Source organism: Erpetoichthys calabaricus, chromosome 12 (assembly GCF_900747795.2).
Source record: "Erpetoichthys calabaricus chromosome 12, fErpCal1.3, whole genome shotgun sequence".
NCBI classification, from domain to species: Eukaryota; Metazoa; Chordata; class Cladistia; order Polypteriformes; family Polypteridae; genus Erpetoichthys; species Erpetoichthys calabaricus.
Window position 1 is genome coordinate 44,989,486 of NC_041405.2, and position 16,104 is coordinate 45,005,589.

The following is a 16,104-nucleotide window of genomic DNA, read 5'->3' on the forward strand; positions in this document are numbered from 1 at the left end:
TAATAAATTCAACAATACCGTTAACAACCGGACATGATAATGAAATTCAAACACCAATGGGGACTGAAGATTAGATTGAGGGAGCTACAGATGGATAAGTCATTGAAAGCTTGGCAAAGCACGGGAAAATTATGTCCTTGGCATATGCTATCACCACACACATTGCTTCCACTATGATTTGACACGTATCTACTGTGTTTCAGATACAGTAGTTAAATATGTAACAGCATCTTCACTAAAACAGCATCTTATGTATAGACTTTTAATATATCAAAATGAAAATGATACAATCTGTACCACAGATTTCCTGCTATCCAACACTTCTAAGGTTATCTTAAACAAAAAGGCACAAGCTCCACTCAAGTGTGCATTATTGGACAGTAATGCACAGAAAATCTTTTGATCTGTACTTTAATGCATTAAATAATTTGTAGAAAAGTAAACTGTACAGATTTTAGCATGGATATTTTCTTGTAGCAACATGTACTTTCTGCAAAGAACCAACTGCATCTATTGTTTACAACCAGAGTTAGGAACATACTGTATAATGACGGGTGACAATGCAGTGCAGTTTCTCTTGTAGCACTTGTTTCTTTAAAGCACTTACTATTTACAGATTTGCGTGACAATCAAAATACTCTGTATCATTTGACCGCTATATTCATATAAGAGAATTGATTTCTTGGAGACAAAAGTTGCTTTCTCTATTAGGGCAATCAGATCTTTTGAGGATAAACTGATTGGCAGGCATTGCATTTCAGCTACTTTGGGACTTACAGTTTGGCAGGTCAGCTGTCAACATGTCACCCCTCTCAGGATGTCATGTTTCTAGCAAAACAAAACTGAGCTCATTGCTATTGGCACAGGGAGAGAAAGCATTTTCTTGAATATTTTATTGCCCACTTCTGCACCTCAGCTACTTGAATGCTGAATGTTGTGCTGTCTGATGAATTCAATGTACGACTCCTATTGACTGAATCGCTGCTTTTATAAACTGGATCTTCACATGACAAAATATTCAATTTCTCGTTGGCTGTGGGAAAGTTGGCAGAGGAACGAACAAAAGTGAGTGCCCCAAACTAAACTACCATTGCTCTCAAGGGATATGCCATCCTGATAACTGGAAAGCATCAGTCACCATTATTTAGACCCTCTCAAACACAAATAATAAAATACCATCATTTGTCACATTAAAGGCAGTTGGAAATAGTTTCTCCAGTTTTCATATTTACACAGTTTATTTTTAGAAAAAGGAGTAGAACAAATTTTCGAGTGTTAAAAACAGGCAGTCTTTGGTGGCGGAAAGGCAGGCAGTCTGTCACACTGTTACCTCTTTCCGATTTCACTCTGTCTCATAAAGTGAATGTTGTTGACGCTGTCAGAAAGTTCGAGGTACTGCTCAACCGATAGGACAAAGTATCCATCGTAGCCTTGAACCTTCCCTGTGCTCAGCAATTGTTGCTTCTCTCCCTCAGTCCAAGCTCGTCCACCTTCCTCTCCTTGTTGTAAGCGCTTCTGTTCCTTAGTCCAGGCCTGCTCGACGGCTCTTTGCCTGGCCAGTTCTAACACATGGGCTTTCTCCTCCTCTACTGTGGCCCCATAGCGCACATTAAAGCTTAAGGCGCCGTGCTGCAGCTGAATATCTGCAAATCGTCTGGTCCTTCCATTCACATTGGAGGTCATCTGGGACACGGTTACATTAACGCCATTTTCTAATATGCGTCCACCACCTGTGTTTCCAATAATGGCCAAGTCCTCTTCTAAGGGCCCTGACTTGATAAAGTAATGAGTGTCCTTTCCATCAATGGTGAAGTGCAGGCCTTTCAGGTAAATGGCATTATTGAGGATCGCTGCAATCCGCCTGCTATCCTCATTTGCCACACCAATGATATCTGCCGTAACAACATCATCCATTATAGCAAATTTGATACCTTTCCCAAACACGGAGGGAACAGCACAGAACCTGGGCCATTTCTCCCAGTAATCAGGACTTCTTCCAATGGTCGTCATTGGAAGTCGTTCCAGCGAGATGAAGTTCCTCAGTTGCTTCTGTAGTTCGCATTGAACTCCTAGAATCACCTGGAAAACAGCAGACAAGAGCATAAAGAGACAAACTGAACACAGACAAATACTTTCATAAGTATTTAAAGAAGCAGGATGAGTTCCTTTTATTTTCAGATAAGGCGTTGCTGGTGAATCTGGTATACCCTTTACCATGGAACTCCCAGGTACTTTCTGAATGATGATTCTCTTACTCACACAACACTAAGGCTTCATCTGCACTACTAGGTGACATTTTTAAACTAAAATGATCTCCATCCATACTGACATGTTCAAATTGTTTATGAAAGTACTTCTGCTCACATTAAAACAACCAAAAACACATACAGTATGATGTAGCTGGTTCCCTACACTGGGCATGATGGGCCATCAGAAGCAGGAAAAGGAAGTGTCCTTTATGCTAGAAATTCATTTGCAGCTTGCGTTTGCACTTGGAAAACAGCAATGGCAAATACGATAAACCAAAAAACAGATTGTTTTGTTTGGACTGTTGATAACGTGGAATTGTTATTTAGAATAATGCATGAATAAGGTGAACAAAGTGGATGAAAAATTTAATGAACATGATCCAATTTGGAAACAGACACATAATAAGCACAAACCAGTCAGAGGGCCTGCATTTTCAAAACTCTTTGCTTTCATCCATCCACACTGCAGTGCTGAGCCAGTGTTTTGAAAAATGTACAGCACTAGAGAGAGTTTTCAAAAGTCTCCGTTTTTTTGGGGGTTTTAAAATGCTGGGTACTGTGGATGAAAGGCAAAAACAGAAAGTAATTTCTGTGTTTTTAAATGAAAATGTGGTAGTGTGGTTGTGGCCTAAGAAGGTTTGTTTCTTCAAGATCTACTGATCAGATCTTTTCAGAATTACATTCTGATTCTAGGAGTGAACTTTCTGAAGATGTTATCTGAATGACTACCACTTTTATTTAAGCCCAAATATTTTTTATGTCTGGCTTTGAACTTCATAAATGCGTTTCCTTTCTATTCATTATCATTGAATTTGTTCATTTTTTACCATTACGTTTGAACATTTTCAGTATCTCCGTTTTGTTTTTCATGGGTGCCACTGTATTGTGGGGGCTGGTTTATATCATTCAGTAAGACATTTTTAGGACTTGTGGTGCTAGAAGTTAAGTTGAATGACCTCCTAGGCACAGTGGTTTAGATGCCAACTGCATGTTATTCTTGTCATCCAAGATTTTGGATAACAAACAAAAATCTTCTGCAGTGTACTGAGTTGGGTTTAGCATTTCAGGACAAAGAATTTGGAGATCTGTTTAGGCTATGCCTTAGGATTACATATTGGATTTGTGTATTGGGCAGTTAGTTACTTTCAGTATAGACCGCAGATCCTGTTTGACTCCAATTCTGTTCAGTTCATCTTTTTGTCCTTCAATAAAATGTTTTCTTCTACTGCCATTTATCAAATAGGCAAAACAAGGAGGTGTGTACCTGCAAACACATCTCTGTATTTCAGGCCTACCATGCTTATTATTAGAAGTTAAGCAAAAGGACTTCACATATGCATAACACAATCTATTATTCAATATCCTACACCAGATATTCAAATGGCTAGTCTCACAGAAGGCATTAAAAAAATCTTGGTTAAACAGAGTATGCACATATTTTTGTGCCCATGTCAGCTTATTAAGGGTATTGTGGTTTCCATCCAATGTAAACATAATAGCTTTGTTATAAAAGCAGGTGCATTCGAATGTGACTTTGGAAACCATGAATTCAAATAGCTGACATGAAAGCATTCTGTCAAAGGATAGACATGAAAGACTGAAGGAATAAGGGACCAGGAGATGCCACCTAAATCAATGAAACTGACTGATGTCAGTAACTGACAAATCAAGGAAGCAAGATGTTTATACCAAATTACAAAATTAAATCACAGTCAAAATTCTTAAGCAAGAGATCAAGACTAGTTAAAATTGTGAAAGAATTTTAGGTTGAATCCACAACCATGGACAACCAGGAGGTTTGTGGAGCTGACCTTTATACACAAGAAAAATGACACACAGTGGTGATGTACATACAAAACAAACATGTTGCTGAGGAAGATGTGAAAATAATTCAGCTGCTTCAAGATGAAACCGAAAGCACAAAAAAAAAAAAAAAAAGACCAAATGGGAGAAAAAAAATAAAATAAAAAACAGCCAAAAGGATAATTGAGGAAATTTTTTAAAACAAAACCAGTTCATAACAGAAACTGGTTTGGTGGGATTATTTATGTAGTTAATGCATCCGCATAATAAACCAGTAAGTAGGCATTGTCTGGGTATGCCCTATGGAGGCTACCCATTTCATATAGTGTGCGTTCTTGTCTTACACCCATTGTGAGAATTCAGTCTGGTGTTATTGTGGGGAGAAATTGACTAGGAGATGCAGAACACACCAGAATCATGGTCAGAAAAGAAGGCAAAAAGCGAATCAAAACACCAAAACGAAAGGGCAAAACAAAAATCAGAGGACAGAAAATGAGTTCAAAACTTGATACTAGGGTGTCCTTGAATGAAAGCTAACTAGTGATTTAGATTTCAGAGATTTGATATGTGTATCCACTGAGGAATAGCATGAGAGGCAAACACTGCCATATTTATATGGGCGTAACCCATGACATATCACTAGTGTGACTGAAATGGGCACATAAATAATGAAAACAAGAGGGTAAAAAATATAACTTTTTCAGTTAAAATTGAAAGAAAACAATGCATTATAAAAATAGAATCACTCAACATAAATAACCATACCAAACTAAAGTTATATGTATAAAAAACCTAGAATAAACCACAACTGTGCCACTGTGACCAAAACATAACAAAGTGGGTAAAGAAAGTGGCTAGATGTTTTTCATTAATGTTACATTTAGCAGTAGGTGAAAAGGGAATATATATTAATCTACTTCTATTTCAATATTTAATTTACAGCTATAATGCCAGAGATATGCATCTCTGATTATAGAATACAGTACTGCAGAATGAGACTTCTGCCCTCACAACTTTGGAATGGCAAACTGGACACAGATAATGGACGAGTGTAATGAAGGGAAGCAGATAGTTCAGAGGGCTTCATAAAATGTTATTCAGACTTTAATAAAGACTAGCTACTCACTAAAGGATTGTCCTGCAGAGTTATTTATTAAGTAATATTCAATTTTGTTCATTCAGGTACGTATTGAAAATGAATAAATTATCCCTTTAAATGCAAATGAGACTACGTATGAGCACTGTATAATGCTTGATGCAACTGCACATGGAATATGCTGGAGATGAGCACCACTGAAAAGGAAAAACATATTTTTGATGGTGGAATAGAGGTCAAACTCACGTGTTATTCTAGAATATCCTATAAATGGCAAATTGAGCTCATTTTAAGTGATCACAAAGGCCATGAAAGAAGTTGAGTTTGTCACCAAATTTATCAAACCTTAATATGCAGTTCAGTGGACACAGGTGTTCTACTTGTCATCCTAGAATTAGTGTTCTCGGAGGTATGGAAGAAAACTGTTGAACACAGATGACAACAATGATTGTTCAGAATAACTAACAAGTTCCTGTCAATCAAGGCAGAAAAGGATATTTCAACTATCACCATTATTTAATCATTGATTTCTCTGCATCATCAAAGGTTCTACTTTAAACATTGACAGATATAGCACAGCTCTCTGCTGCTCGGTTGACCATTTTTCAGCTCTCTGGACCACTGCATTTGCAAACGTTCTGGTGTAATACCCATAAGTGAAGTATATTATCCTACTTTTAAAGGCTCATTCCCGACAGGGTTGTCCATTAACATTATAAACAAAAACTTTGAGTCAGATCAACTAGGCGTTGCTCTTCTATTTGAAGTTATACTTTTAAATAATAAACATACGGTAGAACAAAGAATTTTGTGTCCCTGACCATTGTTGCTCCTGGCTGATGACATCTTCCCTAGTTTTACATCAACTGTACTTGAGAAATTGCTTGGAGTCACGACCCTTTCCATTTCACCTCCTCATACTGAGAGGCTGGCAGCATACCAGGGGCCTAAAAGTCAGTGTTATGGCCTCTGTTTCTCATAAATTATTTACCTCTTTTCTAATTAGATTCTGTGAGAGATGGCCGGCAGCTCAGCCTGGCCGGGACGTCCGTGAACTGGAAGGATGGGGGAAGGCAGCTACTTATGGACCATGCCTCCCTCAAAACACTAGATTGCAGCTCCCTTGGAGTGTAGCAGTACCCCAGATTCCCACAGGGCATCCTGGGACTTGGAGTTCGGTTTCTCAGCCCTGTTGAGTGCCATGGGTGCTGCCAGGGGGTACTGTGAAAGGACCTGGGGAGCCATGCTTCCCTTATAGACCGGAAGTACTAGGAAGTCATGACAACAGAAGCCCCAAAATACTTCTGGGTTGATTAAAGACCTGGAATTCTCCATCTGACCCAGAACTACTGGTAAATCACGTGGGAGGAAGAACAGAAGCACTTCTGGATCAAGAATTATATAAAGGACTGCCATGAACCCAGCAAGCGAGCCAGAGTTGGGTGGAGTTGGACAAGGCTTGCTGGGAGGTGTGGAGGAGAAATAGACAGAGAGAGAATTGCATTTATTATTGTATTTACTTGTGTTATTGTGGCTGTGGTGCTTGGAGGGCACTGTTTAAATAAGGAAAAGTAATTAAAATACTTAATACACAATTCATATGTATATATGGAATTTGGGGTTTTGGCACACAGGGGTTTACAATATTTGGTCAGATGTAATGTATCTGGCAAAGTTTTAATATTACATATTTTGTTAATGATATTATTTTGTTTTCCTGCCATTTTATAGTCTTTGCATTTGCCATTTCCCTGGTATCCTTTCCCAGAATACATCATGACATGCTTGTTGGTGATGTCATCAGGACATCCTCTATAGTTCCGGAGTATGTTATTCTGTCCAGAGGGCAAATGAGAACGACTGGAAGAAAAGATGTATAGAAAAAATAATAAATAAACAAACCAAAGGGACTGAACCAGGAGAACAAAAACCCACTAATTACCAAAGCCAAAAACTGTGAGACAAGAACAAAGTCAAAAAGGATTGTAAAGTTAAAAATTAGTAAAAATCAAACACGAATTGACAAAAGTGCAAGAAGGGATTTAGAATCCAAGTAGTTGGATAAAGAAGTGAACGTTGAATGAGCCTTTATCCTATTGAAGAATGATAGACATGCATGTGACCTTTGAAGCCACGTCCCTTATGGGGCAAATCCTGGCAGCTCAGCACAGCCCAACGAAAAACAAAATGGCGGTGTAAAAATGGTGCTGGTGGTTAGGAGCATGCATTGATAAAACGTGTTCCCGCACCCAACACATGTCAAACCACCCCAGCTTAGGACCCAAGTGCAGCCATGCAACGGGTGACACCTTAGCACCACACTAGTTCAGATGGAATACATAAGTTTGAAAATAGCCCAAATCAAAAGTGAAGTTTATAACGAAGCATTGAATTGAAAAACAAACAATTTAATCAGACTCGACAGTGTCTTAAAGCTCTATAACCATACATAGGTCATTACTAGAGCCAGAAAGTAACCTGTTAAAAAAATTACAAAAAGTCCCAGAATCCTGATATAAATGAGTCTGATTGATAAAGCCCTGCTTCACTGCATTAAAAAGTTGTTTTTTTTCTGTTCTTGGTATTTAAATCTCTGCTCTTTTTGGTTTTCATTTTAGATTTGACACTCGATCATGTTTGCTTCTAGTTTTGACCCTTAGTCTGTTCTCTAACTATATAATTCGCCAGGTGATTTTTCATTTTTTTTTATGGTCTCTTGCAAGTCACTATAGTCATAGAGCAGGAACTTATCCAGATGAGCTAAAGGAGAATTTGTTTGGAGTTTGAGTCTCATTACTGCTTTGGAATGGAAAATATCTGAGAGGGGGCGTCCCAAAAAATGAATTCCTGAACACGGACAAATGATACTGTAACGTGGAATTGCTCAGGGAAGAGGGGTGAGTATAACTGGAACAGCAAGCACAGAGGCTGAGAGTGAGAGACAGTCGCTGCTGCTATATTAGTGGCACCATCGCAGTGGACTGCTCCTTTAGCACAACTGGATACGATACTGCTTACTGACCTAAAGGCCCTGGGCTCATGGCCAGTCACTTCAAGTAAATATGTGAAATGTAAAGGAGCAGGGCCCTGAACGAGTTCTCGCTGGTGACAATCAAACACATTGTGCTGGCTCAATGAACCATTAACGTGTTCAGATGTCTTCATTACTAGAATTTATACCAAATGTGCCCTAATGTCTGCCTTTTCTTATTTTTTTTCCCTCCAGCCTAACTAGATTTTTTTTTTGATTTTCTGTCCTCCCTCACCTTGTTTTGTTATTTGTTCCTTAATATTATTTCCTAATCTTAATTGTTTTCTCTTCTTGTAACTTCCTATTTGTCATCATGTAAAGCACTTTGAGCGGTGTTGCTGTATGAAAATGTGCTATAGAAATAAATCAGGTTGTTGTTTTCTTTGATTTAAGCATAATCGAGGCATTACTAAAGGCAATTTTTACAGAAAGTACTGGAAGAGCAATGTCTTCACTAACCCAGAAACCATACCTGTGTGGAAGTACAGGATCGGCCCACAATGCATTTTGTGCTTCTACTTTGTGGACTGCTACCTGTAGAACTTTGAATTCAGAATATTACATACTGTATGTATACATTTTTTTTACCTTGCTGGGATCCCAGTCTTGTGTTTTAGTTTGAGTCTTCATCAATTCATATGTCTGCTCCATATTTTGGACATCTGGCTTGGGGAACCCCGGTACAACATTATGGAGCTGAAATCCAAACAACTGCAACCAGCTTCCGATATCTTTAGTTGAAAGAAAAGAGAAGAGTACAGAATCAGTGCAGATTTGGAGCTCTTTGTCTACACCATCCACCGTATGTCATGTGTTCCTGTGGATGTCTGGACATGGAATGGTTATTGAACATGGTAACAGATGACATTTTTAATTAGATATCGAACACAGAAAATAGACCATATCTAAGATCAGCATTGAAGATTATTTGTTATTATATAGAAGATATTGACTTTTTTTGGATATATTCATTGTAAGTTACCAAAATTCATTCAACTTTTATTATTTAAAACTTTCCACTTCTGGTGTTTTTCCTCTTGAGTTTGGACTCCTGACACTACAGTAATTTTTCTAGGAACAGACAGCACAAAAAATCTTTCTGCATTTTTACAGCATGTTTCCAGTTCCTTTGCCTTTTTGTTTTAACTTTGTAAACATATTTTGAGGTATTGATCGCTCACTCTACCAGCTAGACATTTCTTTTTCTTATTCTGTAGTCAAATAGCAATGAGTGAGTACTTGGCCTGTCAATAATGGGCTGCCAAACAGAATTTTGATGAACACCCAAGCATTGTTTATTTTTTCTATTCCTTGTCTTAAAAAAACTGATGTATAGAAAATAAAGAAAACAGTTGAAATTGCTGAAATATTCATTTTGTGTTTATCCTTTAAGCTAATACATGGGGTTATAGTTTCTGCCTTTAGATAGATAGATAGATAGATAGATAGATAGATAGATAGATAGATAGATAGATAGATAGATAGATAGATAGATAGATAGATAGATAGATAGATAGATACTTTATGAATCCCAAGGGGAAATTCACATTTATATATTTACATGGTCAGATGTATAATGCAGTTAATGTGTAATTACTTTAACATGGCTTTCTTATAACTTCAATTTAGTTTAATCCTGATGCTCTGTATATTCAGTTAATTATCATTAATTAATAATTATCATTATTATTCATGGTGGCTCCAAAATCTGCACTAACCCCTACTTTCTCTTCTGTTATTTTTCCTGTTTTCTGTGATGGTGATCTGCGCCACCACCACCTGATCAAAGCACCGTGATGTCCTTACATTGATGGATTAAAGGCCAGAAGTCCACGTGACCGTCATCATCAAGTTCTTCCATGAGAACCCTGAATACAATGAGGACTGATTAAGGTAATTTATGTTAGGTAGAATGCCTAGAAGGGGCTGGGTGGTCTCATGGCCTGGAACCCCTGCAGATTTCATTTTTTTTCTCCAGCCGTCTGAAGTTTTTTTTGTTTTTTTCTGTCCTCCCTGGCCATCGGACCTTACTTTTATTCTATGTTAATTAGTGTTCTCTTATTTTAATTCTTATTTTGTCTTTTTTTTTCTCTTTCTTCATCATGTAAAGCACTTTGAGCTACATTATTTGTATGAAAATGTGCAATATGAATAAATGTTGTTGTTGTTGTAAATGCATAAAGGAGAGTAAAATGATTGCAAGGTTGGATCATAGTCTCTTCGCACACAGCCACATCACCTCTGAGAGCCACCTTATATTTTGAAAGAATAGAAAAGATTATTCCCACTGTGCTGCTGAGTTTAGCAGTCTACATTCAGCTCATCAACTTAAATGTAGCCATTTCTGAAATATTGAGACATATAGGAATAATGTGATCACCTCAGGAAATTTTGTGGTTGCTAATAAAAGTTGTGTAAACGTCTGAGCGGGCAAGCAGAGTGCAGTGGACATGCACTGACTAGAAAAGTCTTAACTTTAACCTAGTTAAGGGTTTACATGGCCAAATAATCAGGTTACTTGTAGAGAAATCTACATTTGTGAACCAAGTTTCTCAGAGACCAATAACCCGGTTTGTGAAACTGGAATAAGAGTTTACATGGCATTAGAAAACCAGGTTATTAAAGCACATGTAAGCACACTGACTGTGTCCAAAAGACATTCAAACGATTAGAATATGTGGGCAGGCAGGCGGGCAAGCAGCAGGCCACATGCACTCTTACATTTGCTTTTTTTCCTTTCTAGTGGGAGTTGCTTGTTTTCCTGGCATCAGAGTTTATGAGGTTTAAACGCCTCATGTCCAGAAGATGGGGAAGTTGTCACAGCCAGTCAATATAATGGTCTAGCACTGCCTCTGCTTGTAAAGCTAGAATAAAGGTTCTCTCATCAGAGCCTAGCAAGGTACAGTATGACATTAAAAGCTGACAACTTCTACAGAGTTTGCAAACTCTGCGATTCTTTCATTTTAATGGGATACACTTTGTCTATATTCAATGTATTTTAGTTCAGAAAAAATTAATGCTAATATGATGACCGGATTGTAAGGTAGTTTGTCATGGATGTCACGGTGAGAGCTGCTATATGAAATAAATGATGTAACTATTTTTTAAGTCATCTTTTATTTTTATAGTGCTCATAAGAAGTGTACAATGTAAAGACTGACTGTAACATTTCCCGTGATTGGGTGTGTGAATGATGGTGATCATTGTGAAAGACGCTATACAAAATTGCTTGACTGTTACTATTACTATTGAATGCTTGCCGCGTGCTTTCTGTTCAAAATAAAGCTTGTAATCATTTTGCTCTTGATTGCATTGCTTTAAGCTTTTTGAAATTGTCTTGCCATCTATAGAAAGCCTTAATTTTAGTTTTCTTTATTAATTTATTACTTTGTACATTGCTTTTATGAAAGGCAGTGTGTAAAACACAGTATTGTATAAAATACCCAATAAGTATATGTTCTTCAGGAAGGTGACTTAAGAAAAGGTCAAATTTGCCCATTAGAAAACTACTGAAAAAGTTTGTGATATTAAGCGTGCATTTGAAAATAAAGTACAAGTAAATGTGGGATCCTCTCCCTATTTTATTGATAGTCAAATTTCTTACATGTGAGTTATATTACAGTCACTAAATTATGTGCCAAGTAACTCAGTAGCATTCATGGTGAGCGCGCACACCTCAATGATTTTATCCTAACCCAGCGGGGTAGATAGATAGATAGATAGATAGATAGATAGATAGATAGATAGATAGATAGATACTTTATTAATCCCGATGGGAAATTCAACAAGGGAGATGTGCAGGCTTTCCCCACTTTAAGAAAGAGATTATAATTACAATTAATGTAAATGGATGACATTTCTAAGTGTTTCCTGGACCCAGAAAATGGCCACTGTTTTCCTTCGAATAACACTGACCTTCATAACGATTGAAAGAATAGGTTTAAAAACAGCACAGTTTATCAAAGCAAACCCTATAAGGCATTGCCCTTCATTAAATAATGAATATGAATAAAAACTGTATGCCGTTTGAACGTCTTATAAACTACTTCAGCCTGCATCTGGCTCAATTACCTCCTCACTGAAATTTGTGAAACGTCCCTCTACCTTTTCTGTAATAAAATTAAACATCTAAATAATTCAGCTAGCATAAATCCATCATCGATGCATATCTTTCCCTGTCTTCCCATTCCTTTTCTAAATTTTCACCAGTTGCAACTGCGTCTGTTAATGATCTGCTTTGTAAGATGAGGCCCACTACCTGTGTAATGGACCCCACCGTACCACACTTCTTAAATCCTGCCTTCATGCTAGAATCCTGACTGTTACAACAATAATAAATACATCCCTTGACACCGGCTTTGTGCCAACCACACTTCTGTAACCGCAATGTTGAAAAAGTCTGTTCTTAATGCTGACAAGCTTAACAATTTTTGGCATATTTCTCACCTACCTTTTCTCTCAAAAGTTCTTAAGTATGCTGTAGCCTCCCAAGTTACCAGTTATTTAACATCAAATAAAGTGATGGAACCCTTTCAGGCTGGTTTTAGTGCGCAGCAGTGCTGTGAAACTGCTCTGCTTCGGGTAACTAATGATTTGCTTATAGCAGTGGACTCCGGAAAAAACAGCAAATTAATTCTGTTAGACCTCAGTGCAGCTTTTGACACTGTTAGACAAGACATTCTACTGTCCAGAATGGAGATAATTTTGGGTATCTCTGGCACTGCCCACCAGCGGTTTAAGAGTTTGTTAGTTTTAGGAATTGCACATCCAGCACAGCATGGGTCACACAAGGAGTTCCTCAGGGCTCTGCCCTCGACCCTCTGCTCTTCTGTATCTAAACGCCTTGGCCATATTATTCGTAGCTTTGGACTGGGTTATCATTTTTACGTTGATGATACTCAACTCTATTTCAAAGTGCAACTTCATCAGAGCTTTCTCAGCTCACACCTTTCCTCAGTGAAATTAAAACCTGGATGGAGCAAAACTCTTTAACAATGAATTGCAACAAAACTGAACTCCTGCAAATTGGCACCCAAGTGGAGCTTAAGAAAATGAGCTCCTTTTCAATCACTCTTGATGATAATCTCATCAGACCTTCTTCTAAGGCAAGGAATGTTGGCATCATTTTTGATTCCTCCCTTTCTTATTCCACCCACATAAGCCACATCAAGAAAGTTTGTTACTTTCACTTCCGTGACATGTCCCATGCTCACTTATTCCTGTCCTTTTCTAATGCTGAGAAACTTGTCCATGCTTTTATCACATCCTGCATTGATTACTGTAACTCCCCTTCAAATCTTGAAAATACAGTCATATGAAAAAGTTTGGGAACCCCTCTCTGCCTGCATAATAATTTACTCTACTTTCAACAAAAAAGATAACAGTGGTATGTCTTTCATTTCCTAGGAACATCTGAGTACTGGGGTGTTTTCCAAACAAAGATTTTTAGTGAAGCAGTATTTAGCTGTATGAAATTAAATCAAATGTGAAAAACTGGCTGTGCAGAAATTTGGGTCCCCTTGTCATTTTGCTGATTTGAATGTATGTAACTGCTCAATACTGAATACACCATATTGGTTGGATTAGCTCATTAAGCCTTGAACTTCAGAGACAGGTGTGTCCAATCATGAGAAAAGGTATTTAAGGTGGTCAATTGCAAGTTGTGCTTCACTTTGACTCTCATCTGAAGAGTGACAGCATGAGATCCTCAAAGCAACTCTCAAAAGATCTGAAAACAAAGATTGTTCACTATCATGGTTTAGGGGAAGGCTACAAAAAGCTATCTCAGAGGTTTAAACTGTCAGTTTCAACTGTAAGGAATGTAATCAGGAAATGGAAGGCCACAGGCACAGTTGCTGTTAAAGCCAGCAGGTCTGGCAGGCCAAGAAAAACACAGGAGCGGCATATGCACAGGATAGATAGATAGATAGTGAGAATGGTTACAGACAACCCACAGATCACCTCCAAAGACCTGCAAGAACATCTTGCTGCAGATGGTACATCTGTACATCGTTCTACAATTCAGCGCAATTTGCACAAAGAACATCTGTATGGCGGGGTGATGAGAAAGAAGCCCTTTCTGCACTCACGCCACAAAAAGAGTCGCTTGTTGTATGCCAATGCTCATTTAGACAAGCCAGATTCATTTGGGAACAAAGTGCTTTAAACTGATGAGAGAAAAATTGAGTTATTTGTTCATAACAAAAAGCGCTTTGCATGGTGGAAGAAGAACACCGCATTCCAAGAAAAACACCTGCTACCTACTGTCAAATTTGGTGGAGGTTCCATCATGCTGTGGGGCTGTGTGGCTAGTTCAGGGATTGGGGCCCTTGTTAAAGTTGAGGGTTGGATGAATTCAACCCAATATCAACAAAATTCTTCAGGATAATGTTCAAGCATCAGTCACAATGTTACACAGGGGTTGGATATTCCAACAATGACCCAAAACACAATTCGAAATCTACAAAGGCATTCATGCAGAGGGAGAAGTACAATGTTCTTGAATGGCCGTCACAGTCCCCTGACTTGAATATCATCGAAAATCTATGGGATGATTTGAAGCAGGCTGTCTATGCTCAGCAGCCATCAAATTTAACTGAACTGGAGAGATTTTGTATGGAAGAATGGTCAAAAAAAAATGGTCTGGTCTAGAATCCAGACACTCATCAAAGGCTATAGGAGGCGTCTAGAGGCTGTTATATTTGCAAAAGGAGGCTCAACTAAGTATTGATGTAGTATCTCTGTTGGGGTGCCCAAATTTATGCACCTGTCTAATTTTGTGATGATGCATATTGCATATTTTCTGTTAATCCAATAAACTTAATTTCACTGCTGAAATACTACTGTTTCTATAAGGCATGTCATATATTAAAAGGAAGTTGCTACTTGGAAAGTCCAGCCAATGAAAAACAAAAATCCAAAGAATTACGAGGGTTTCCCAAACGTTTTCATATGAACTGTATCACAACTCCAGATAATTCAAAACCAGCAAAAGCAACCACATCACATCTATCCTACTTCACCTCCACTGGCTCCCTGTGTCTTCCATGACTGAGAATAAAATTCTGTTAACCTACAAAGCTTTAAATAGCCATCTCACCAGACTACATCAGTGATCTTCTCCATCGCTGCGCTCCTGTTTGCCACTAAGGGTCCTCTGATTTTGGCAGTCTTGTTGTGCCCCACACTAACCTGCTCTCTATGGGTGACAGGGCCTTCGGCTGTATAGCAGCAAGACTTTAGAATGACCTCCCAAAATTAATGAGATCAGTTGACTCCATTCATTCTTTTAAAAAACAACTTCAAACTCATCTGTTCAGGAAGGCTTTTAACTTAACTGACATTCTGTCCATTCTTTCAGTTTACATCTCTGCCCAGATGCTCAGGATAATTTGTGTGTATATCACCAATGATGTGATTTGTCCAGGCTTTTCTTTTAGTATTGAATTTAGTATTTTAGGGCTTTTAAAAGCGGTGATCAGCATGAGCTGAAGCGCGTGCAGAAGGAACTCTGAGTCCAGCTCAGGGTGGCAAAGGAGCAGTACAAGAGAAAGCTGGAGTAGAAGTTGCAGAATAACAGCATGAAGGAAGTGTGGGATGGGATGAAGATCATCACTGGCTGCAGCTCGAAGCGGGGTGCCACCATCAAGAGAGACGTGGAGAGAGCAAACCAGATGAATAACTTTTTTAACAGGTTTGACCACCTTAACCCACTCTCACTTTGGAGTACTGCACCCTCCACCCATCCTTCTGGTGATACCAGCATAGGAGAGAGTCTACCCCAACCCACAATTACAGCAGCCCAGGTAAGCAGAGAGCTGAGGAGACTTTGTGCCAGCAAAGCAGTGGGTCCAGATGGAGTATCGCCACAACTGCTGAAGACCTGTGCGTCGGAGCTGGGGAGTCCTCTACAGCACATCTTCAAC

The 16,104-nt window shown here is 38.5% G+C and overlaps 1 protein-coding gene across 1 annotated transcript in view; it reads right to left on the reverse strand.

Annotated features, from left to right (window-relative positions):
- Window positions 1-246: 246 nt before the first annotated feature.
- The window catches only part of tenm1 (teneurin transmembrane protein 1), a 900,581-nt gene continuing 884,723 nt past the window's right edge, over window positions 247-16,104 (reverse strand). The window contains 2 exon segments of the mRNA XM_051935222.1: window positions 247-2,079; window positions 8,768-8,910. Coding sequence (XP_051791182.1) covers window positions 1,327-2,079; window positions 8,768-8,910 — 896 coding nt within the window. The 3' untranslated portion in view covers window positions 247-1,326.